Here is a 24,609-nt window from a genome sequence, read left to right on the forward strand (position 1 = left end):
TCAGAAAGACAGACTTCAATAATCTGGCTCAGAAGTCTTTGATAAACTTTTTTGTCAAGCGACAAGACAGTACGGTACACTTATGAGACAGTATGGCCAGGACTTATATAACTACACTTCCAGCAACAGGAAAAGGCAGCCTAAAAAGCATGAAAGCAGTAGAGGGATTTTATTTTTTTTTTTAAAATGCAAGGAAGAGGTGGAAATAGAGCTTGCCTTCTACACTGACAGGTATAAGCGCAGGATGGTCCGCAGCACAGGAAGCACGTTATCGAGACAAACCCAATTAAATCTGACGGCAAGAAATCATCATCATGTTCTGCAAGTATTTTTCTGCAGCATTTCCTCTACAATTTGTTACGCGTAATTATCAGCTTCCATACGTGAATTAGCACACAGCCAGTAAGTCAAAAGAACAGGCCATAGTCCAAAGTGGCTCTGCTAGGCTGGATCTGCCCATTGTGTTCCGGTAAAAGAAAAGACAAAGGGAGGAAAACAAATCATTGATCTGTAACACTAAAGCATTCTTAAAGTAACCATCAGGAAGATTAAAAAAGCCTGAAGCCGTAGGAACAGTATCAAATGCCAGAGATACTAACAGACTACCTTTGTAGAAAGAAAAGTCTGGAATTAGTGGGTAAGAGGCCAGGACCCAAAGCGGATTTGTCTTACTTGTTTCTAGCAGTATTTGTAGTAACCAGGCTCGTTACCAAAATAGGGTGAGCTGGAAACCATTAATTCTACCCTGTTCATCCCAGATCCTTTCAAGGGCCAGTTTTCACTCTGCAGTGCACAAGCCCGTACAGTAGCTACTGTTTGTTTGGAAGTTGAGACACACATGCCCACACAGCTGCATAAATTACTTAAAATTCATTGCTGGGATGCCGAGACTCCCAAACAGCAACAACAGGAATACACGTTTCAGTATCCTATTTCATCCATTTCTGCAAGCAGTACTAAGATTCGACAATACTTACAGACAGGAAAAAACCCACTGATGGGTATTACTTTTACGGCGGTACACGACACTGCTCCCCTCTAAACTGCAGCTAACATACCAGAGTTTTAAAGGACAAACTGCAGCTTTTACCCAAAGACAGAGGGGGCAAGAACTGATATTTCTAAATTAATATGAACTCCTCTATAAATAAACACAGGCTGTCACCATAAAGGAGCAGGTGAAGTGTCTGTTTCCTAAGCAGTGTAAGGCACTGTTACTGACCTATTAAAGAAGCTGATGTTTGTGTTACCAGTAGCTACATAGAATTTTAATATGCAAGTTATGCATATATATCTATATATCTACACACACACAGAGCACTGGAAGACATATGGCACCTAGGCCTGAAGACCCATGGGATTTAATTCACCTTTACAAATGAGACTCACCAGTCAGATTCGCTGCAGTGGGAAGACAGATAATGACCGCTTATGTCAAGAAAACATCAAATATTCCAGATTAGTTTGCCTGTATGGAAGAACTTTCGACACTCCAAAATAATGTTTTTGTTGTCCCCACAACTTGTCCAATCTAATGTGTATACTTAAAGGAGACGGGGAATCACACGAAGCAAAATTTCACTCCATGCAAAAAGGCATGCCAATGGCAAAGAATATGTAGGGATATATACTAATATTCACAGTTGACATCAGCCTGAAATGCATGTTGCTCATAACAGCAACAGAGACCAGAAAACGCATTTGACATGTTCCAAATACAGCTAAAATCTAAGCCAAAGGCTGTCACTCTCAAATCACGGCACTCATCTCTATGCGTCTCTACTGAAGTCACATTCTGTCCTGCAAAGCGTTGATGACTGTATCCCAGCACTGACAAGACTATTTAAATAAGGACTAAAAGGCAAAGGTTCATATTAAGGGTAAGACAGGTCCAGTTTCAAGACAAGAAATGGCAAATCAAGTTTGTAAAATATTTAATAGAGCAGTTTCCCAGCAGACTCCTGACCAGAATCATAACCAGACTTCTAAAAAGTATATATATTTTTAGATCTGAAAATTTGTCTTTATTTTTTACAAAATGGATTCCAGGAAGTTTAAAAGGCAATATCATAGAGGACTTGGGCGCAGAAATCAGGTGTAGTCATTCAAAGCATTCAAGTAGGAATATGGTAATATAAATATTTGAAAAGCATCTTTTATCATAAATGTTCAAAACAAAATGTATAACTCATTCCAAACTAAAAATTGAGCTTTATAGCACGTATTTCCCTGAACAGAAAAAAATAAGTAACTTTTGAAATATTTCTAAAGGCCTGAAAGCTTTTTTTCTTTGTTAGTTACATTAGAAGACTTGCCTTTGATTAAATTTCTTCCTTTCCAAATATGGAAAGTATTACATCAGTCCACTGTTAAAACAGACAATATGTTGCAAATTAATTCTGGTATAATATGTTCCAACAAAGCCTAGAGTATAAAGGTGCTGAGGTGGCTTTGAGTTTAGTAGTCATCTCCTCTGCTGACAACCTCCTTGCACGTTGGGCGCAACAGTATAGTATGCTCAAACTGCGCTGTGTATGAGCCTTTAATGTCGCATAAGGGAGGATATGGATCCACTATACCCAAGTCGCACAGGTTCTTCAATGCCATTAGGTATTTACTCTCTCCCAGGCGATCTAGCCATCTGCGGCAGAAGGCAAGAGTACCAAAGTTTTCGTTGATAACATTTAGCAAGTGTTTTGCTCTTGGAAGCCTGAAGAAAAAAAAAAAAAACAACAAAAACCCCAAACACGTGTGAGAAGAAAGAGCAAGCATTCACTACAGAAATAGAACACACCAATTAAGAAAAGGGTTAGATTTCAAGGTGTTTTAAGACTGCCCAGTCTTGGGATGTCTGTTCCTACATCAATCAGGTGGTGCCGGTCGCAAAAGAAAGTGCATTTTCCTCCCATAAAGAGGTATCCTTCAAAACAAATCTGAATGCTGCCAAACGCACCGGCCATCCATTTCAAATTGGGGAAGTTAGATTGTGAACATATCTGCATCTAACTACCCAAGAAAAACTAAAAACGCAGTGACAGGAATCATTCTCTTATATAATGAAAAGAAGACTCATTTTGTAAAGAAAACCAGAATTATTCTTGATCCGAAGTGGTTAATAATATGAACTAATTCAGGCGTAAGCTTAGTGGTTTAAAACTCTGAAGTTTTACTTCTGAAGCCAAATACCTGGTGGGCCTTTTATTCATACTTCTTACGATATATATGGATAAAAATTAGGGATTTACAGATCTGCTAAGAAATAAACTTATTTCCAAACATAAGCAGTTCCTTTCCACCCTTAGATTAATTCTCTTCCCCCTCACCTTTTTCATATTACTAGACTGTTCTATGGAGACAAAATAGAACTATCAGGAGAAGCATGTCTGCCTGCTATGCTTCTAACCATAATAGCCTTCACTTCAGAAAATATGCTGCACTCCTACAAATGCCAAAATACAATCCCAATGAAAACTGAAAATTAATAAGCTATTTCATTTTATAGCAATACACTGAAACAAGAACTTAAAAACCACAAAATATCCATACAAACAAAACAGATGACATGAAGAGCTTGCTATATTCTGGGAACAGCACTAAGACAAATATTGTGACACAAAACCATAATACAAATGTTGATTTTAAAGAACACAAATCTATGCATTTAATATACAAACATAATCTATATATTATTAATTATAAAAAAATTACTAATGATAGGATGTTAAAAAACAATCTAGACTTCTGAAGACATAATCAAGCCTTTTCTCCATTTACAGATTCTTTGGAGTAAATTCCATATTGTTCCAGATTTACAATCAGAGCACATTTCATAACACGAACATTGCTAACACCACCTTTTGAGTCCTCTGACAGCCTGGTTAATCAGTGAAGAACCTGCATTGCATCAAATTTGAACCCCAGGAGAGTAATAGCTCTATCACAATATCCCAAAGAAGCCACCAACAACAAAAAAATCCAACCTTATTGGCACATGCCCAACATCAAAGTTCTTCATATAATGAGAACACTCCATATCATCATGAACAACACCTTTTCCTGTGCTACCGAAGGTTTCTATAGCATATACTTCACCTTCCTAAGGAGAGAGAAAAAAAGGGAACATGTTGCAACATGAAAATAACTGACATTAGGCCATTCTGATATAATGATCTCAGTATAATAACTTCTGAATACAAGTAATTAAATGCGAATAGGTTCAATGACCAAATCAACGTAGAGAAAAATTCAATACGGAGATTTCGCACGGTAAAGTTACAGACATTTCCAGAACATCAGCTATTTATGTTAGTACCACTTTATTTCTTTCAAGACATAAATATCAGCATGTTTCAGTCACAACTTCTCAAAGTCATTGCAGTTAAAACGTTGTCAAAGTAAACATCTAACATAGCCAAAAAACTACATTCTGTTGCAAAACATTTGCTAACTGGAAGTAATTCTTCTTTGCTATTCAGATAGAAGTCCTAGGAAACGTATAGTTTAGATATAGCAAATACATGTTGATTACAGGGACTTACTGCACTGAAGAACTTTCTGCCCAATTTCTGCAAGAATTTTCTGGTAACAGCTGCTAGTATAAACCCTTAACCTGCTCATTTCCACTCCACAAGATGAATTTCTTCAAGAACTGAAGGTGATACATATCTGCAAGGGCATTATCAAAATTCTAGCCAAGAACATACTGAAATGCCATTATATAAACTCATTCGCATATCCTCAACGATAGGACTGTGCAAGGGACTTAACAAGATAGGGCATCAAACATTAATGGACAGCTGGAGCTGGGGTTTTCAGTTTATTACGCTACTTTGAAAGTCACAACCCAAAAATAAGAAGCCATGTGGAAAGCAGTAATGCAGGCTTCAAATTCAAGACAAAAAAAACTCTTAAAGATGCCCTGAATATTCAACTGATTCCATTTAAGAAAAACACCAAAACACAAACACACAAAAATTCCCACACGATCCCACAAAAAAATTCACTTTACGGCCACTTTTTCAGAATAGGGACCGTCAGAAGCCCTCTTTCTCGCTGTCACAAAAAACTCATTGGATTGCAGTTTGATACTATAGTTAGCACAGTACAGTAAGAGTTTGGCTATGCTCCACATTCTTCATTGGCAAAACTCGCTGTCTTTAATGATGGAGGATTGTGTCCTGAGTAACCTACAGGAGCTGAAGAAATTAAAAAGTGTCTTCTCCCCAGTGTCTGGATATTCAATTAAAACAATCTCAAAGCTCTGAAATCTTTAAGTAAGGTTTGCTTAAAAACCACTTATGTTTTATACTAGTAATATACTAATGATGGATGATATACAAGACCTAACCATTCACTAAGCTAAAACAAGAAGGGCACACAAGCTTTTTCTACCTTCCTTTTCCAACACTCTAATCCCTTTGCATGCTCCTATAAGATGAGAGTTGAAACTTTGTCTTTTTGCTCACATCATTAACAAGGTGATAACAATCATGATACAAGTTCTGGTTGATGAGAGTGAGCCTGCCTCAAAAAACAATTCTGTCCAGACCACCCCTGTCCCTATTCAGCTCTTACAAGTCTTATTTACTCTGATAGGCTTACTAGTGATCATTGCTGGTCAGTGATCAGGCTTAGAATGAAATTAAAAGCTTCTTATCTCATTACCAATCTTTTAAATAAGCCTTCTTATCTTGTTAGCACACAAGCTTACATCAAAGCGGTAGCAGCTAAATCTGAGGTTACGGATTTTAATACCGCCTTTCCTATTGGTATAGTTTGGTACGTCATGTACAGCAATTTCTCTTCCCCTGCTCCAAAACGTATTCAAACATCATCTTTCATCTAACCTCTCACATTAACTACAAATATGCTTATTATTTTGTATCTCTAAAGAAAAGCTGCACTGGAAGCTTTTCAAGAAAGATCTCATATCTAACTGTACTTACAAAAAGTCATCCAAAGCTACAACACTACAGAAGTATTTCTCAAGAATTATCTGAGCAAAAGAAGATTGTTATTTTGTCTTTTTATTTACAGAGTGAACAAACAAGGAAAGTGCAAATGACTGGCAAGTCCAAACACCTTTCGGGAAAATTCTGGTCCCCTCAAGTTCACCCCAAAATCTGAAACTCTTATGCAAGAGTTTCCATAAACATCACTGAGGCCATTCAGATTTCACGGTTTTTTGGTAGTGTTTTTTTTTTTTTTTATTATTGTTTGGTGGTTTGGTTTTTTTTAAATAGCAGGGTTCCAATGCTTCAATTCCATCAACTGTTAGATACCACAACACTCCAGGGCTAAATGGAGGAGCCACTGAGATGAAATGAGAGCGATCACTTTTTTACAGGAACACTACAAAGTACAGCAAAGTTTCTCCTCTGCTGCTATTATCCACTAGGATCACAAACACTACACATCAGGAGAGCATGGGAAATACTAGCCTTGCAGTGACAGCTGGGGAAACTTAACAGAAAGATTTAAGAACTCCATTTACCTCCATTCTTGTGGCTTCTCCTCCTTTCACAATGGGCACCGTTTTTCCAGCATGTATCCTATATGGCCCAATCGAGTGTCCATTCAAATTGCGAATTGGTTTCACTTTTGAAGAAAACATTAATATTACAGGCAATTTCCTAACAAATGTTAAACCCTTTAAGGCAATTCGGTTTGTTAGTCCACATTGAAAGTACAATACCAACTCATCATATTGCAGAGGAACTCAATACAAAACTATTCACACATCTTGTGGAAATTCCAGCCAAGACACAAGTCAGTTTTGTATGCTGTATCAAACCTTCATTATTAAAGATCAGCAACTCCATCGGTAACAAGAGTTCATTAATAAAGTCAAACAGCAGGTATCAAATGATTTGTACATTCTGAATCAGTTGTTTAGCCTTCGTCTTATCTGTTAAATATCCAATACTTGGAAGGACAAGCCAAGAACATTCCCCCAGAGGAATGGCAAGCCAGCCAGAAACTTGTTATTTATGCAAGTCACTCATACCATACTTCTACTACAGAGGTCTTTTCAATATGATACAAATAAATCAATATTTGTACAAAGATACACACTCTAAGAACACTATTCTTACACAAAGAAAAGAACTTGCCTTGGTATGTTTTGCCATCAATTTCAACCTCATAAGACTCCATAACTTCTTGTATGGCCTCCCCAACATCACAGAGACGTACATCTATTCCAGCACACTGAAAATAATGCGCAAACATGAATGGAAAATAATTGCAAAGTTTACTGTAAAAGACTTGGTAAACGACTTGCATGATGATCATACCTTTATTCCAGTATTTGTGGCATCCTTTACGGCTTGTAATAATCTGTCATATTTTGGATTGAATGTGACTGTAAAAGCACAGTCAATAATACGACCTGAAATCAGCAGAAGTTAATTAGCATCATAGTCTTTGCACTGAAGAGTGTTCTCAAAGTTTTGATTCATAAATGAAAACTAACCACTAATATGTGTCCCAAAATCTATTTTGCAAATGTCATCGTACTGCAGGACTGTTGGATCTCCAGCATTGGGAGTGTAGTGGGCAGCACAATTATTCAGAGAACAACCAGTAGGAAATGCAAGACCTGCATTTAAACCATTTTCCTTTATCAGCTTACGTGAGCAGTCTTCTAGTTTTTCACTAAAAGGCAGTGGGGAGGGAGAAGAAAAAAAAAAAAAGAACAGAACAGCTGTCATTAATATTTCTTACGATCACTTCAAATATATCAATGCAAGAACAAAACCTCAGAAAAATATTCAAGCAAGTGTTTTAATTTGAAATCTTAAACTACTTGTATGCTAACTAGAAGGAGACCCTAGACTGGAAAACATAAGCACAACGTAACAATCTTCAGTTCTTGGTGTTGTTTCTTCTACCCTTTTCTTAGGCAAAATTGACTACCTCACTAGTGTTTTTACTCTAAATTTTAAATATCCATCCTTTACAAGCTACATGTAGCCCACTCTTCCTCAGCAGCAGAGATGGTTATACAACTAAAGTTTAGTTAAATTAAATGAATTTTTTAGAATTACAGGGATTTAAAAAGGAAAAAAAAATAAAAAAGGAAATAGCCCTCTCATTTATTTTAAAAAAATTCTAATTAAAGAAGAACAGTAACATTTTTTTAATTTAAGCAATAACTGTGATAAAATAACACCTTATGAGACTAGCATTTGTTCTTGGGTTTTGTCTACTCTCAAGCTGTTAGGTACTGGAAAGCTACATGTCCACCAGTGCATATTCTTTTAGTGGCAGTGGATGATGTAAACTGCAGCTCACACCGGTGCATCAAAATCTGATTTTATTTAAGAAAACTATTCACTCAGAGCAATCTGGAAAAAAAAAAGAGAGCTTATTTTAATAGGCAAGTACCCAGAGCTTGAGGTACTTCAGGAAAAGTAGTCATATTTTGAGAAAATTATTGGTTGTAACTGTAACAGTCAAACTGTATAATTCAATGACAGATTTGTTTCAGCCAGACTGGTGATTAATTAATGCAGCTGTCTTTCCGCCACTTTCCCTGATATTATATTATTTCTTTCCATTATCTTCACACAGTTACCTTGAGGATCAGCTCTGATTAGCTTCCTTACTATCCTACTCTCGTCAGCACAGTCCTCAGTCATACCAGGCTGAAAGCACGTGATTATTATGACTAATAATAATAATAATAATGATAAAGTTATTTATTATAAACTGAGAATAACACAAAGAAACACTGTGTTTCTCCAGAAACATCAGTCCATGAAGACTAAATATAGACAAAATCTTCCTGCCCTGGACCGAGTACACAGCCATGCCTGTTTTATGCCTCTTCTTCCATTCCCAACCACAGACTGCACCTGAATTGCTCGTCCATGGAGCATTTCACTGACAATTCTGTGAAAAGTGAGGATCGTTTACTACCGCTATTGCTGCTTCTCTCAGCACCGCTGCAGAACTTATACGCAAGAGTAGCCTGAACATTAAAATCAAGCATGTGCTCCAAATAAGTGAACGTAACTCAAAGCTTAGCTTGAAATTCAGTATGCTCCCAGGCCCTGTAAAGCTGCATAAGCTAAGAACATATTTTAAGAGGAAACAAAGGAAATAATTGGGGATACTGGTTGCATACTTTAAACAGAAATCCCCCCCAAGACTCATGACACAGTGAATTAAAACACAAAATTAAGACTAAACGCCTCCCCCTCTGGAGAAAGAAGGAAAATCTACAGCAGAGATCTTTGAGAAGATCTGTATCCTCACCAGATTTCTATCATTGTCATTCCAGGTTTTATCCAGCTCATAACATATTTCCTCACTTGTCTGTGTGCCTCTGCAGCCTCCCGAAAATCATTCCAGATTTCCTCACTGGCTTGGTCTAGTGCTTTCTTTTCTTCACTAGTTGTTCTCCAAGCAGCAGTTCGCCTTCAAAATAAAGAAAGCGTGTCATTAAAAGTTACTATAATCACAGTAGTTATTACAACTTCTGTCTAAAACCTGCAAAGCGTTTATTAATCAGTCAGGTTTGCATTCACCTGTGCAACAGAAAAGATCCTGATCTATAAAATTTTCAGAAAAAAGGTAGCATATAAAAATCTATAAGCACCACAGACTGGCACCCTTGAATGGCAATAACATTGCAGAAAAAAAAAAAATCATGTATACACAGAAATTAAACCCAGTTAGACCATGAACCATATTATTCCCTTTACATTTTCAAACCCTCCCAACAGCCCAGAGAAGCGGCATGCTTGAAGGATGCAGGATTCTTTTCAAAAAGACAGAACGAGCGAAAAAAATTCTTATCAGCGCCTGCAATTCTACCTTGAGTTTAGCAGGGCAAATCACTGCAACATGCTCCGCTCGTACAAAAAGCTTATTTTTCGCACAATCTTCCTCATTCAGCCAGTGCTCTTCCTGTATGCAGAAGAATCTCACCACAGTAGTGTAGGTACTTGTCCCCGAAACTTTTACTGACACAGAGACAAGCAGCTCCTTCAAAATTTAAGAGCGTGCAGTTCCAGTATTATTTTTGCTCAGCCTCAGAATATTTAGGTAATAACACGTAACGCAGCGCATAGTAACTATGACACATGCTAGGAAGTTACTTTCTAAATTTGCTGGACGGTGAATTAACATTTGTTCCAGGAGAACACCACTCATTTTGGCTCTTTGGCAGGCTCACAGAACAAAACCAATAATTTTCAATACAAGACTAAATATAAGATTAGTTTTGAATATATTTTTTTATTATGCAAGAAACCATACAATTAAGGTTCCAAGAAAGCAAACAAACAAAAATGTAATTTAAGCACTCCACCAACTGTCAGAACTTAACCAAGACTACTCTTCTGACTACAAAGTAGAGATACCCTTCAAATGGTGAAGCTGAAGCCCCGTAATGACGCAAAAAAAGCCCTAGTGAAAACTCTAAGAACAACTCCATACATGCTAGGCAGCACAAATACTACTAAAAACAACAGACAGCTGCACATCCTGGTAGGTGGGTCATAAAAGAAAAGGGACGATAAACCAGAAGGACCAAACATGCTGAACTACACTGAAGTTTCTGAATTTAGAAATTAACTTTTACCTTTACGTACGTGAGCTGATTCTACGCTAGCAACAGAATATGCAGAGTTAAAGGCTTACTTTTTGAAATACAAAAGTGTAGCTACTTACCCGTTTCATAGACATGTAACTTGGCTCTACTCTTAAGTTTCCTTCACAGCCAAAAAAGCAGGCATGAGGGAGCCAAGAGACTATGCCCTGCAATTTTGCTGCATTTTGAACTCAGTATTTATACAGCGTTAAGAGGTCTGCAATCCTAAAGCAGAGCTGAAAAGATAAAGAAGTCTAACAGGCTAGTCCATATAATTTTTCTCAGGATGACCAGAGAATCCACGTATTTTGAGACCTTGCTTCCCTTGAACTTCTCGGTCCTTTTCAGATAAAGTAACAAATGCAAAGGAGAAATCCCATGCTTACTTTCCTGAGCAGTCTTCTTGCTCCAACAGCAATCATCACACATACCACTCTTAGAATTTGCCTTATCCCTGGTAAATTCCACCAAAAAAAAAAAAGAAAAAAAAAGCACAACAGGCTGCAACACCTGAGCCCCCTTACTGTGCTTGGAAATTAAGACTACTGCCAGACCAGCAGTCATGGCACACAAAGATGGAAAAGGTGTACTGCAGAAAGCCAGTGGGGAGAGGGACTTGAGGATCTTTTCAAACTGTTCTGGATTCCAGCAGCGAACACCCTCTGGTAGCAAGAGCTGCTGACAGAGTCTGGGCAGCTGCTCTGCCATCAGTCTTGGACTTAAGCGCAAACTCCAGCAAACTGGCAGAAAGCCATCCTCCCTCTATCCTACTGTATTTCAGCATATAGTCACTCCATGCAAGACAACTGGGGGCAAAATAGCCTCTACATTTAAAAATACTATATCAGACCTAAAGCATTTTGCTGCCAAAGCTGCACAACTGCCACCTGGGAGCTCAGGAAAGGAGGTGACATGAAATCCCGCTTGGGCCTAAGCAGTTCAGGACATGTGAGAAGTCCATCAATCAGCTAAAGGTCACACACCAAACATCAAGTCCTCCGACAGGTACATAAGCTAAAAAGCTTTTCTGAGGACAGTTTCCTAATGTGCTGGCTACCACATAAGTAATCCTAAGGAGTTCACCTCTTGCTCCAAGTCATTTGTTCCCATCTTTTCACTCCAGTTCACAGCTCCCAGTTTTCACTAGTACGAATCTTTACAGGATTGTGTCACGCAGATTTTAGTGATCAAAGACAAGAATTCCAGAAAGTAATTCCCCCAGATTATTTTAACCCAGACAACAGCACAGGGGCAGAAACAAGCAGGCAGGGACAAAAATTCCTTAATCCCACTTTAACCAAAAAGTGCATCATGAAAAGCTTATAGCTTTTCTGGCCTTCATGTGGCATCACTTCAAATTCAGGTGTCTTCATCACAAAACACAAGCCTTCAAATAGAACTAAATACCCAAGATATAAAGAAACCAAAGCTGTTAGTGTGTTGTCTATAAGAATTGATTCTCTGCTATTTCTTCCCCTGAAAATTGAATTACACCCACTTCTCGTTCAACTTCCCACACAAAATACACAATTCTAGGTTGATGAGAGATAACTTTAGAAAGCATGTGACATCAAGAGTTAAGAATAGAAGTGCAACTCTTTAAATAAAAAAATCAAAGACAAAACCCTACTGACCTCAGCATGAATAAGTGAAGTGGCACAAAAATGCTTCACTAACATATAAAATAAAACTACTATTCAGAATAGAAAATATCCTAGCATTCATGTCAGCTACTAATTTAAGTAGCTGATTATGCTAGGAAATGCTAAAGTAGCATCATAAGATTTAAATATTTAAATTAGGAGCAAAACCAAACATATATTTGCTTAAGCAAATTATATAAAGGTACTACCTCATGTTCCTTAGAAGAGTGTATTCTTCCATAGCAGAACACTCTTGGTACAGAAAAGACGTCTCACTTAAATCCTTCTAGAAAAGGTGGTTTGGTTTTGTTGGATTTGTTTTTTTTTCATTTCAAATGAATAACAGCAAGCCCAGAATAAAACATTTAATCCTCAATAGCTGGATACGTAATAGAAGTGTAAAAATCATGTCTCATTTGTTAATAAACTATGAACACCCTTAAGATGTTTATCATTTAATTTCCTGAATCGCTTAAATCATGTCTTTCTGAACATGGCATATGCATATACAGTCACTTAACTCTTAACTATGAAAGAATCACTCGTGGATCAGCCCGTCAGGACTACCCTGTGGAAGTCCTTCATTAGCATGCTAACATTGTGCATACCATCAAGACATTTACTTATAAATACGAGCACACCTTGTGATCAAACTGAGCTCATTAAAAAGAATAAAAGGCTGCCTCAAACCAAATTTTAATCTCATAAAAATGAAACCATATTATCTGGGAATATCTGTACGAATTTGTAGGATGTACGAGACTCTTAACTATGTTGCTTACACTCTATGAGAAACAGGCACTGACTTTAAACAGCCAATAAATGTTTCAAAGTAATTTGATTCTGAAGAAAAAAAGCAATTGAAAACTAAACAACATGTCCAGAAATATAAATATTTATCTACTCTCCCGCCCCACCCCCCCTTTGGTTTAGCCTATTTTTTCAGAGTTTTGATTCAAAATTTCCTGGGAAGTTTTCAGTAATACTTGGTCTTTTCATCCAGATTTTCATGCAATTGAAGATGATTCCACCCCTACTACCCATATGAGTAAAACAAGACCTTCCACAACACTTCATGTAGGAAAAATCGGGAAACTCAGTCAATCTGGTATATCCTAGTTCCTAATAAAGCATAAGGAAGTAGTAGCACCCTATGAAAAAGTAAGGACGCGCATCTCCATTCCAGTAAACCACTAGCAGCTGTTGTTTGTTTAGTAAAATTGCACATTACTCCCACATCACTATGAATTATAAAAAACACTTTAGGTTTTAATAACTATATATCCATACAAACAAAGAGTAGCAAAGTGCAGAATATACCACTTAGGCTTTTAGATTAAACTGTTTTATACCCTCAGATTGACATATGTCTACCAATAAATAAAAAAAAAAAAAAAAAAAGAAGTAGCTGACATCTAAATGCCCCCAAAAATGCTGCATAATAGCGTCTCATCCTCCTAAATTTTAAACGTTCACTCAGTTCTAATTCAGACCACATTCTTCCTACAAACTGCCTACTGAAATCCTGTTGGTCCCTTGGGTCTCCTGCCTCATGGCAATTCTGCTCACACAGGCTATACCTTAATTAAAAGGTTAGGGAAGGAAAGGAGGACTGTTTCGGGCCTGAAGACTTCTATTCAGTAAGTTCTTAGATGATCCAGTTAGGGGGAAAAAACCAAAATGAAAAACGCACATTGGAACTCACTTCATCTATTTAGTTGTACATTAACAGTTTTGCAATTCAGCAAATCCAGATGACAGCATCTATTTTTTAAGCTTAAAACACTCACCCATCTTGTGTTGGTGGGTATTCACATTCTTCTCCCTTTGGGAATATGTTGCTGGGAAATAGATCACATATTGGAATAGAAGGTGGATCGGTCTGGACCTTAGCTGTTGAGTATAATTTAAGAAAGTTTTACATATGGTACACTGGAAATACTAAGTACCTTATTTCAACCATAAAAGTTAAACAGCACAATTATTTAAAATCCCCTTACTAGAGTTTGAGCTTCTACCAAGCCAACATCATATCACAATGCCCTCATATGACTTTATTTGGCCAATGCTCAAGAAAAAAACTCGGCCACACTTAGCCTACAAATGCAAACTGCATCCAAAAATTTGTTTCAGCTGCCAAGAACAGCAGTTACACATGCTTATACCAAATATTCATGCAGTCTATCTTTATTTTTGTGCTTGATACCTACGTCCTTTCTTCTTTTTCTTCTTCTTCTTCTTTTTCCCTGTTGCTCCATCTCCTTCACCCTCTCCATCTACAGGAAAGAAAGTGCTGAAGTGAACATAAAATAACCTTGAAGAACCAGAGAATTTTGAATGACACACAAAAACATCTGGACTATCTGGAAACACTTCTTTCACAGCAGAATTTCATGGATTAAAAAAAGACAGATAGAAGTTTTCACCAAACCATAAGCATTTTCAGTCCCTACACCAAACACAGACCTAAGAAAATACTTTCTGAAGTTGATGACTTAAACACATCACCAAACAGAGCGGGGAAAAAAAGCAGCTCAGGGAAAGAGTTTTCAGAAAGTCCTACTTTAAATTCCTCTATTCTCAATTCACTCAAAAAGAAGCCGGGGACAGGGGAGGGCATGAGAGAAAACTGTATTAGACACAACAGCTAAGAGAAAGCTGGGAACTACTGCTTCAAACCCATCTTCTGATGCTTCAGCTGAAGGAGCTTTATGCTTCTGGAAAGATAAAAAACCCAAGCAAGTAAAGATGACAGCACTTAGGTCAGGATGAGTTTAATCTGGAGATAACAGGGAAACTCACAACCAGCACTGAACAAAACCACTGCATGTGGGATGTACCAGTGGGAGGTTTTCAGAGAGCACAGCACGTAAGCACCATGAATCGGCCACACCATGTTACAGTCACATTTGGGAGCTAACAAGAACCCCAAGTACTTCACATTCGGATACATCTAACGCTTAGTTACTTCATACACAATGAATTATTTACCTAATGTGATACCACCTAACTAAACCTTCTGGACCTAACCACAAGTTCATTTCAAAATGGGTAAGTACCAGTCATCTACATTTATAGCATTTATTTTTATCTAAAGCAAAAAGTAAAATTGAAAGAACTTTCAGAATCAAGTGAAAGCACTGTCATTTTGAATGCATCTACACAGCAACTTGTACATGCTTACTTATTTAAAAAAAAAAAAAAAACAAGCCAAAGAACTGACTGGTTCTTCCAGTCACTAGATTTCAAGCCTCTCATGATGGTCAGTGTCATCCACGTTTTTATGCCATAATGACTGCTGTAATCCTGCAGCTGGGGCAAATTTCAGTAATGTGCCACCCCTGCCCTTCCTCAGCTCATTTTGGCATTAAGTATCTTACACTTGCAATTTTTTTACAAAAATTCAAATAACTTGTACTAGTAGTGTAACTACAACGCAGTCCAGCCTACCAGACTCTCCATCAATCCGTATTTCATAGATAGTCAAAACCCCTTAACAGCGCATATACGTTTCCTTAAAATGTTGTAACTTTGCCATATTTCTCTTGACCTTAAGCTGTTCTCAAACCATTCATCAAAAAAAGAATTAGACATGACTCCATTTCATTCACCAAGTGATTCGGCAATTAGTTTTGGTTTTTTTTTTTTTTAACACTAGGCCTAACAGCATTTCTTAAATGTTGTTGCTGTAGCTGTCTGCTTATTGTGGCTTTTTCATACATCACTGCACGTGAATCTGCCAACTGCAAGGCAAACTAACCGGACCTACACTCTCATGTCCTTGAAGACTGCTGCAGACTAACTGTGCTGCCAGAAACATAACTACTGCATCTGACCAATACCCTGTTTGTCTCCATGTTCAGCTAGTAATGAAAACAATTTTCAGCAGAAAAGCAATTTAAGGTCTTTGCAAAACTGAAGCCCATCCTTATGCCATTTTAGTACAGTTTTTTAATAACTTAGCCTAATATCATTCAAGAGTGTTATCTATCAACATGTTTTAACACTGCAATGGAAATGTGAAGAGCACTTCCTAATCTCTCCCAGATTTCAAAAGGTATACAGTCTAATTTCTGAAGTCACTCAGTTATGGGTCTATCAAGGGGGAAAAAAAAGGGGGGGGAGGGAGGAAGGTGTTTTATTGGTTTTAATCTAATGCACCACTATGTCTTAAGCAACAGCTCTGAAAATACACAATTAAGATGGCAAGTGGTAAGAACAAGCACAAGAAAGAACACACAGTTGTCTTCAAAAAGCTTACAGCAATTTTTTTTCTGAAAAAAATTTAATGTTTTTCTAAAAACACATCCAAGTCTAATACGTGAAAAAAAGGCAGATTATCATTTCAGTGATAACACCACTTCATTTTTTTATACTTTCTAATACTGCAATACTAATTGCTAATACTGTAAAAAGTATAAAAGAACACTGCACTTGATCTGCAGCTAACAATGTTATTTATCCTGAGATGGAACTAAAACTATTCTAATAATTTTCAAAGATTTTTTTCGTTGTATAAAGTTTTCACTATCCTCCTCAATACTTCTTAGCTTAGTTGCAATGATGGCAAAGCACATATTGTGTTAATTATCTTTCAACTCCATAACCTGAAATATACTATAAAACAAATAATCCATCAGAATATGCTTCTACTGAAAGTAATTGCATAAAACCGGATGCTATATAAAGAATAATAATGTTCAAAGAGCATGCGTAATTTTATATATCTTGGCACATTTATTTCATTTTTTTTAAACTCCTATATATAATATATTAAATTCTGGAATGTTGAATTCCAGCAATAGTCAACTAGGAAAATTTGTAAGCAGAACAATAAGGACCATTTTAGGGTGCTGAGCGAACTTTAAATGCTAGTTTACAAGAAGGAAACTACACTTCTAACTTAAGAGATACATTTTCTTAAATGTTTCTATTGAGAACCACTCATCGAAACAAAGACAGCATTTTGATCTCATATTCCTACAGGAAAGATGCATCCAGCCTGCATTTCAGTACCAGGCATTTGCTTAGAACATCAGCTGCATAGCACAAGCAACACACAAGATGTATGCCTTGCTTGTGTATTAATCTCTCCCCAGTTCAGTTTTAATGAAAAATTACGATTACACATGGACAGGTTTCAAGTGACTGGTACAGACTCCGAGACCTATTAATTAAAATGCTCCCTTATAATCTTCCTCTGTATATTTTGTTCTAAGCCAAGAATAAGACAGAATTTGGAACATAAATTTATACTGACCATGGTAATGCAAGTGAGAATGATTTATAGCTTACCTTATCTTAAATTAAACATTTCCCTGCAGTAACAAGATCCTTGAAAACAAGAAACTTTATAAAGCTGTTGTCCCTGTTATTTTTTTATATGTATGCGTGACAGCTAAATTGCTGCCAAAAAAGTAAAAAGTATATATAGCTACATCTCCACTCGCTCAAGCTGAAAAAACAACTAAGCAACCCAGAATCAAAAGACATTTGTAAAGGTTTGTTAAAATGGGAGTCTAAGAAGTAGTTGAAATTTAAAACGACAAGAGAAAAGGTAAGTTGCACTTGCCTTCATCATCATCATCTTTTTCTTTCTCCTCCAGTGCTTGTTTATCCAATTGTTTTGCTACATCATCGAGAGCACCTTCCATTTCCTTATCTGTTTCTTGTCCTGTTTGGAAAATCAAAGTATGACTTACAGTAAAAGCATAAGTCCACATTAGTAAACATCAACCCTCAAAACTTTATAGAAATATTATGCTGTACTCATCCTGCAGACACCAGAGCACTTGCTGGGTTTTTTTGTTGGTGGTTTGGTGTTTGTTTTTTTTTTTGGTAAAGCAGATTCAATGTGTAAGGTTGTAGGGCACTTCTTGCCATAGCAGCAGCCTGCTCTTGTGAGATAATATGGGTGTGAAGTAGATAATTATAAACGCACAGCATGATCACCACTAACTGCCAGCCTGCTAAAACAAACCCAAACCGTAGCTCCTTTAGACTGTTTGCCCAGACTTGCTCCAGCTCTCTCAGCGAACCTGGGAGGGGTACGGAGACTCCATCATGCGGGATGACTTTTACAGCAGCAGCCTTACGCCTTTCCCCCCTCAGGGCACAGGAGGAGACGAGGGAAGGGCTGGCTTCCCCTACGTGCACCGGAGCCGGGAGGACTTCCCTCACCCCAGCTCCCACGGTGCTGAACGGCACCAGCCCCCACCAGCCCCCTCCTCGCCGAGGGGATCCCCCTCAGCCCGCACAGCCGCCACGGCCCGGGGCAGCGGCCTCGGCGGCGCCCATCGCCCTGCCCGCCCCCCGGGACCCTTTAGCCACCCGCGGCCGCCTACGAGGCCCGCTCTGACGGGTCGCGGCCCCCTCAGGCCGCCCCGCCGGCCTGTCAGCTGAGGGTCCTGGCGCGGCGCGGCCCGGCCCCTACCCGCGGGGCCCGCTTTGCCCTTCTTCTTCTTCTTGCGCTTCTTCTTGGCACCATCCTCCGCGCCGAGCCCCGCCGCGCCGCCCTCCGCCCCGTCCTTGTCCTCGGGCTCCGGCGGCAGCTCGCCGTTAAGGTGCTTCTCCGCCTCGGCGGCCGCGCTGCCCGCCTGCCCCACGCCCGCCATGTCGCCGCGGCCGCGCCGCCTCCCACACACGGGGCGAGCGAGAGAGAGCGAGCGGCGGGGCCGGCCCTGCGCTCTATGGTAAGCGCGGGGCACGCCGGGAAGGCTGGAGGACTCCGCCGGGGAGGGGAGGAAGACGGGGAGGAGGAGCAGCAAAGGCCTCCCCTCCCCCCGCGCCGCCCGGCTACGGGCCGGCGGCCTCTGAGGGGAGGTGGTGTAAGGGCTGCGCACGGCTTTCGGAACCCCGCTGTCCCTCGCCGCCCGCCCCCGGGTCACCGACCCGCGGCGTGGGGCACCGGCGCCATCGCTGGCCTCAGCCTCTGTGTGGGGGGCACCGATGGGTGCGGGCGCCATGGCCGTCTTCAGCTTCTCGGGGTGGGGGGGGCCGGGGGCACTATGGTTAAAGCAGAATAAACCTTGCGTGATGGATCGAGTGAGCCATTTAATGCTTGTTGCTATTTTCCGGCTGGTTTGTTGCCCCTACTCCAGTCAGAATTGATGTTGTCCGAGGCTGATGAAGAGAGCCGTGGAGGAGTAGCTCTTTCTCATACTGAGAATGGATGACACAAAAGCACGTGCACTAATGTTGCCTAGAACACTTTATTGCTTTCTGTTCTGGTTTTCTAATTAAGTAGAAGAGGAATCTATAGAACTGGGGGTTTTTTTTGTGGTTGGCAGCAGTGGGAGGGGGAACATCAGGGGTAATTCACTGAATTCTCCGTTTTGAGTCATCTTAGATCTTCCTGTAGCCGGGCATTGTAATGGTGTCAAGAGATCCTATAGCAGTGTTTCTACTTTTGTGTTTGATTTTAATCCATTAGTCTCTCGTATACCAGGCTGTTCTTACCCCTCGCTATTTCCCCTTTTGGTGCCTTTGACAGCTTGAAAATGAGAGTTACTAGCTTGTGCTCCTGGTCCATTCACTCTGGTATGGGCCAAAGCAGACAAGTTGCCGGACCATGGATTTTGTTGACTCTAGAACTGAAGTCACAGATAAAGGAGGCCATAAAGTCTACAGAAGCCCAGGGAATATAGATGGAGAAATATTGACCAGAGATAGATAAAGGAAAAATAAGGCATGTAAGGATACGTCTTGTGCAGGGGCCGCAGACATGAGATCCAGAAGTAAGGACATCAGAGAAAAAGGGACAACAAGCAGAACAGATATTTCTGTGATCGGCAGAATTAATGAAGCCAGTTTTCTCAGAGGGTTGTTTCTTTCCTTCCTAGAATGACTCCAGCACCATTCATAATCAGTGAGGTACCCCAATGAAGGGAGAGATGGCTTGTGCTTTTAGTGCTACACGTGCAGTTGGCCAGCTGATTGGTGCCATGTGGCTCAGCAGAGTTTGCCCTGCCTTTTTTTTTTTTTTTTTTTTTTTTTTTGTGGGGACACTTCCTTGAGCCTCTGTCATCTACCCAGCTGCTGATTTTCACACAGTCCAGGTGTCATTGTCTTCGGGTGTGTTATTCTGCCAAACCTGGCTGAAACTGGGCATTTCCGTAAAGTGCCTTTCCTTAAAAAAATAGGCTAAAAATAAATCGTGGAGGGGGGTCACACTTTACTTACCAAAGAATATGAATAAAAAAACTAGCAGAGTGAAAAAATTGGCAGTGAGCTAGAAGGGGTAGGATTTAACAGTGCGTCTGTACAGTTTGAGGTGATGTTATGCACTGAGTGCTGTTACTGGACCCGGGAGCGCTCCGTAACCTGTGTTCATTAGGCTTGCAGGGAAGAGACCACGTAGGATGGAGCAAAGTTAAGCACCTTCCGGGCTGCGCCGCTTCCAGACCCAGAATTAGTGCCATACTCTATATAAGAGAGTACAGACAGCCAACCGGATAATAGCTTGATAACCAACGTGCAAAAATAGGAATGCTGAATGAAAAAAATTGCCAAGTGGGAGTAAGAAGCTGGACCGACTGCATTAACAAAGCAAACATTAAAGAAAGACTGACAGCTGGATTCCACATTCCCCACCCGGCAGCTTTGAAGAGGACCTGGTCTCTTAGAAGCAGAGAGAGTAAGCCACGTCTTGTAGCATGCCCTTACCAGCTCAGATTTTTTTTGCCCCCATTCTGTCATTGCCAGTCAGCTGTTCCTAGCATTTAATACACATTATAGTAATGAATGCTACATTTTCCAATTTCATGCTATACTAGGCAGCATGATAAGAAGACAGTATTGGACAGGCCGTAGGCCAGAAGAGACATGTGAATGCCATTTTTAGTTGGATAAAGATACTGGGGTTTTTTGTTTTCTGACAGGGGTATTCCTTTTTCTTAGCCAGCCTCCCGGACAAAGGCAGGCAGTGGCTGGGGAGTTAAGGGAAGGGATGAATGCAGTCCAAAACATGTGGTAACTAAGCAGCAGGGCTTGAAACCCTGTCCTGAAAGATAACAGAGACTCACCTCTTCTTCTTCTTCCAAGGAGGCAGCTCCCATTGCACTATTTTCCTAGCAAGAGAAGTTATGATCTTTCAGGGTATGTTATGTTTTCTTTTGTGTATTCTTTTCAAGCTGTATGTAAGTGTCAAGAAATGGCATGGAATGGGGTGGGGGAACTGTCTCTGACAGCTGCAGTTTAATCCTGGAAGAGAGGGAGGAAGGACAACTAGGGAGTAAGTGGCCTGTATCAGTCCCAAGAAGAGTTGAGCAGAGGGATGTTATATTTGTTTCTGTTTGTACTTCTGGGACTGATGCCATTATTTATGTGTTTATCATACTTTAATATTCTTTTTCCTAGCTTAGCGCCAAAACTCATAGTCCTTACTCGGCTCTAAAAATCCACTGAAGTCAATGGGATAATTTTTATGACGAGAGTTTTAATATTGTGCCTAAAGGCTGGATGTAGACAAAGAAAACGTTTCTTACATGAGAGCAAATATGTCTTATGAAGTCTAGAAGGAAAGATATTTCCCCTCACCAATTGCTGAGGACAGAGGACACTTGTACTTCCTCAGCCATCATCACCCATAGCATTTACTGTGGGAATGACAGCCCTCACCAAAATGCGTCTTCCTTAGCATGAGCAAGACAAAGGGCTTCCTCAATTCTGAAACCATTCCTTCTCTAAAATTTTACTTGAAACCTAGATGAAATATCTAAATCAAAGTTAAAAGTGACAAAAGCAGCCAAAGAATTCACATTTAACACTGTTTACTGTGGACTTCTTTCAGCATTCCTTAGCGACTTTTTTTTCCCCCCACCAAACACCAGTTTGATTACAGCCTGTCAGCCATAATCCAAACATACTGGCTTGTATCAGCTAGTGTCACAACATCTGTGTCCTTCGGCGGACAGATTTTCAAAGGATGCAAGGAGAGCTTCTAAAAAGAAACAAATTTAATCTGTTTTACTGCTGAAAGTCACCTTGAGAAGCACAGGCTGCTGTTTGTACACTCAGACTGGGACAAAGCACACGCTTTTCAGTTTGCATGAATAGATGCATGCTGTGAAGTATAAAAATAAGTCAGTTTATTGCCTCCTCTGGAGCTCATTTTTAAAATTGCTTTTAAGCGACAAGATTCGCATGAACAAAACAAACCATTGTCTGGACCAATGCTTCAAAAAGATTCCTTATGTTTCTGTGATAAGGAGCTATTGCACTGGGCATCTATGCAGATGTCTGCGTTAGGATGTGCTACAGTGAGCGTCTCCCTGGCAGCAGATCTGTGTGCCTGGGTGCAGTCTTGGTAGGGGATGGAAAGGCAGCACAGAGTCAAGGTACCACACTGGTATCTTTCAAATAAATTTTTTATATTTATGATAGTCATAAACCTCCTTTTTCTAATAAAAGCATATTTATTGATGTACTCACTGAGTCATAACTGCAGATGGAAGCAGTCTTCTTTTTCAGATTGCAAATGGAGACATTGCCTATCCTCAGAAATGATTGTAGGTCATATCTCATAAAAACACTAGTTTAGAGTAGTATGAACCTAAATTATCAAAAACTGATATTTTGTTCTTCAGTTTTGTAATCAACTTCATATAATTTAATCCACTGACACATTAATGTATTCCCATTCATACAGTGGTGGTTCCTGTATTATTTGAAGCAGATATTCAAGGCATCACACAGAAAGTAATTCCTCAGCTTTGCTGTTAGTGTAAAAAAAAAATGAACAGTTTCTTTGTCACAGCCTGCTGACATAACTATGTCCCTCTGGGGTGCTCCATCCCTTCTTCATTCCAGGGAGTAATGGAACCAGTATTTACAGCTGCAGCACTGGAGGCAGGACCTGTATGTTTCTTTGTCGAGGTATTTTCTTTTATATCCAGGATATTATTCTGCTTCCCTCTTCCCCTTCACACCCCCTCCAGTCTTAAATTTGAAACATTCCTTTTGCCGTAGATGAAAACTAGAGAGGGGCCAGAAGATACCAGAACAACTGTCCTCATATTTCAGTACAGATCTTCCCACGAGACACCAGTAGTGATGGGAGGAGGGAAGTTTCTGTCAACTAGTTTTCAGGGAAGACACGAAAAGGCCTCCCAAGGTAGATGTGGCCAGGCAGAACAGGAGAGATGGGGGAGGCACATGACGAGAACTGGCATCCCACCCTGTAGTGTGAGCAAAGGGAGACAAGCGGGAAGGTGGCACTGTCCTATACCTAACCCTGACTCCTTGGGATGTAGTACCTAATGTTCATTTCTGCTGTCAGTGTTTCATGAGTTTAATATATTTAACATACAAATCTTGAGCAGTTAGTAAAAGAATGCCACATAATAGCCTTGTTCTATTGTTTAGTCATGGACTGGACAACAGCACATTTTACAGCTCTGTGGATTTCTTGAAGTTTATGTTTGCTGACTAATGTACTGAGAGCTGGTGTTCACAGCATTCCTCTGGGGTGTGACTGCTCTGGATAACCGGGTTTTAAATTCAGCTTTCATTAGTTTTGCTTTAAACTGATCTTTTTGTTCCAAGGACAAACCTTGTTTTGCCTAACTTGCTTTTGAATTTCATAAATTTACTCCAGGTTGTTTCAGTCTATGAACATGTTTGTTTGCACTCAACTTAAGAGTGTAAGAAGCTACCATTGAAACTGGACGGGGTAACCATGTAGTTATAGCTAAGCTGTAAGAAGCTTGAGGAGTAAGACTTTTTTGGTAAACTTTCTTTGTATTTTAGATTTTAAAACTCCTAAAACTTGCTAATAAATTGTCCATATTGGCAGTCCTCTAATTAAACTGTTATAGTTTAAAATAAAGATGGTCCTCTCATTACCGTGGAAGAGCAGAGTTCCCAAACTGAGGAAAAAAAAAAAAAAAGCCCAACATGAAATAGGGTATATAGAATCAGCAGCTAGAGGAGAAGACTTCTTTAGACACTCAAAGTTTCATTTCGTCTAAAAGTCCTTTGCATGTCACATCTAAGAAAGCAAAGTTTTGGATTTAATTGTTTACCGTTTTACTGAGGCAAGAGAAGATAACTCTGCATAGGAGAGAAGAAATCAGTCAGCATGTTACATTACAGTATGTTACACTGCACTTCAGGGTGCATAGTCCAAAGCATACACTGTCGGTGCAGAGACTCCCTGGTTTGGCAATGGCTGCACTAAATCTCCTTGTGCTGCTGTGCACAGGTATCTCTGAGCTTGCTCTAGGAGCGTCTTCCTTGGGAAGAAATGTGGCTCAGTCTCAACTGTGAAAGGGAGCCCTGCCAGCCTGTCCACATGCGTGTTACAGGCAGCAAAGCTAACAGGTCTCTCTTCTGTGTTCTTTAACTGTTACTGCTCTCACTTAACGA

At 39.7% G+C, this 24,609-nt stretch overlaps 1 protein-coding gene across 1 annotated transcript; it reads right to left on the bottom strand.

Moving 5' to 3' along the window:
* Positions 1–1,917: 1,917 nt before the first annotated feature.
* On the bottom strand, positions 1,918–18,928 carry METAP2 (methionyl aminopeptidase 2). Its single transcript, XM_063322771.1, has 11 exons — positions 18,677–18,928; positions 17,816–17,917; positions 14,454–14,519; positions 14,034–14,136; positions 9,262–9,423; positions 7,475–7,656; positions 7,296–7,390; positions 7,113–7,209; positions 6,494–6,597; positions 3,981–4,096; positions 1,918–2,710 (listed from the first exon to the last, which is right to left on the bottom strand). Exons 1-11 carry the CDS (start codon positions 18,855–18,857, stop codon positions 2,458–2,460), a joined length of 1,461 nt encoding a protein of 486 aa, XP_063178841.1. The 5' UTR covers positions 18,858–18,928; the 3' UTR covers positions 1,918–2,457.
* Positions 18,929–24,609: the final 5,681 nt, after the last annotated feature.

The sequence above is a fragment of the Chroicocephalus ridibundus genome, chromosome 1 (assembly GCF_963924245.1).
Source record: "Chroicocephalus ridibundus chromosome 1, bChrRid1.1, whole genome shotgun sequence".
Lineage (NCBI taxonomy): Eukaryota > Metazoa > Chordata > Aves > Charadriiformes > Laridae > Chroicocephalus > Chroicocephalus ridibundus.

Excerpts from the sequence above, each read along its gene's own strand:
- METAP2 (XM_063322771.1), bottom strand. The coding sequence starts at position 18,857 with ATGGCGGGCGTGGGGCAGGCGGGCAGCGCGGCCGCCGAGGCGGAGAAG. Across the intron at positions 14,137-14,453 it reads GAAGAAAAAGAAGAAAGGAC|CTAAGGTCCAGACCGATCCA; the intron begins GTAGGTATCAAG and ends TATACTCAACAG. Across the intron at positions 7,391-7,474 it reads TTTTGGGACACATATTAGTG|GTCGTATTATTGACTGTGCT; the intron begins GTTAGTTTTCAT and ends TGCTGATTTCAG.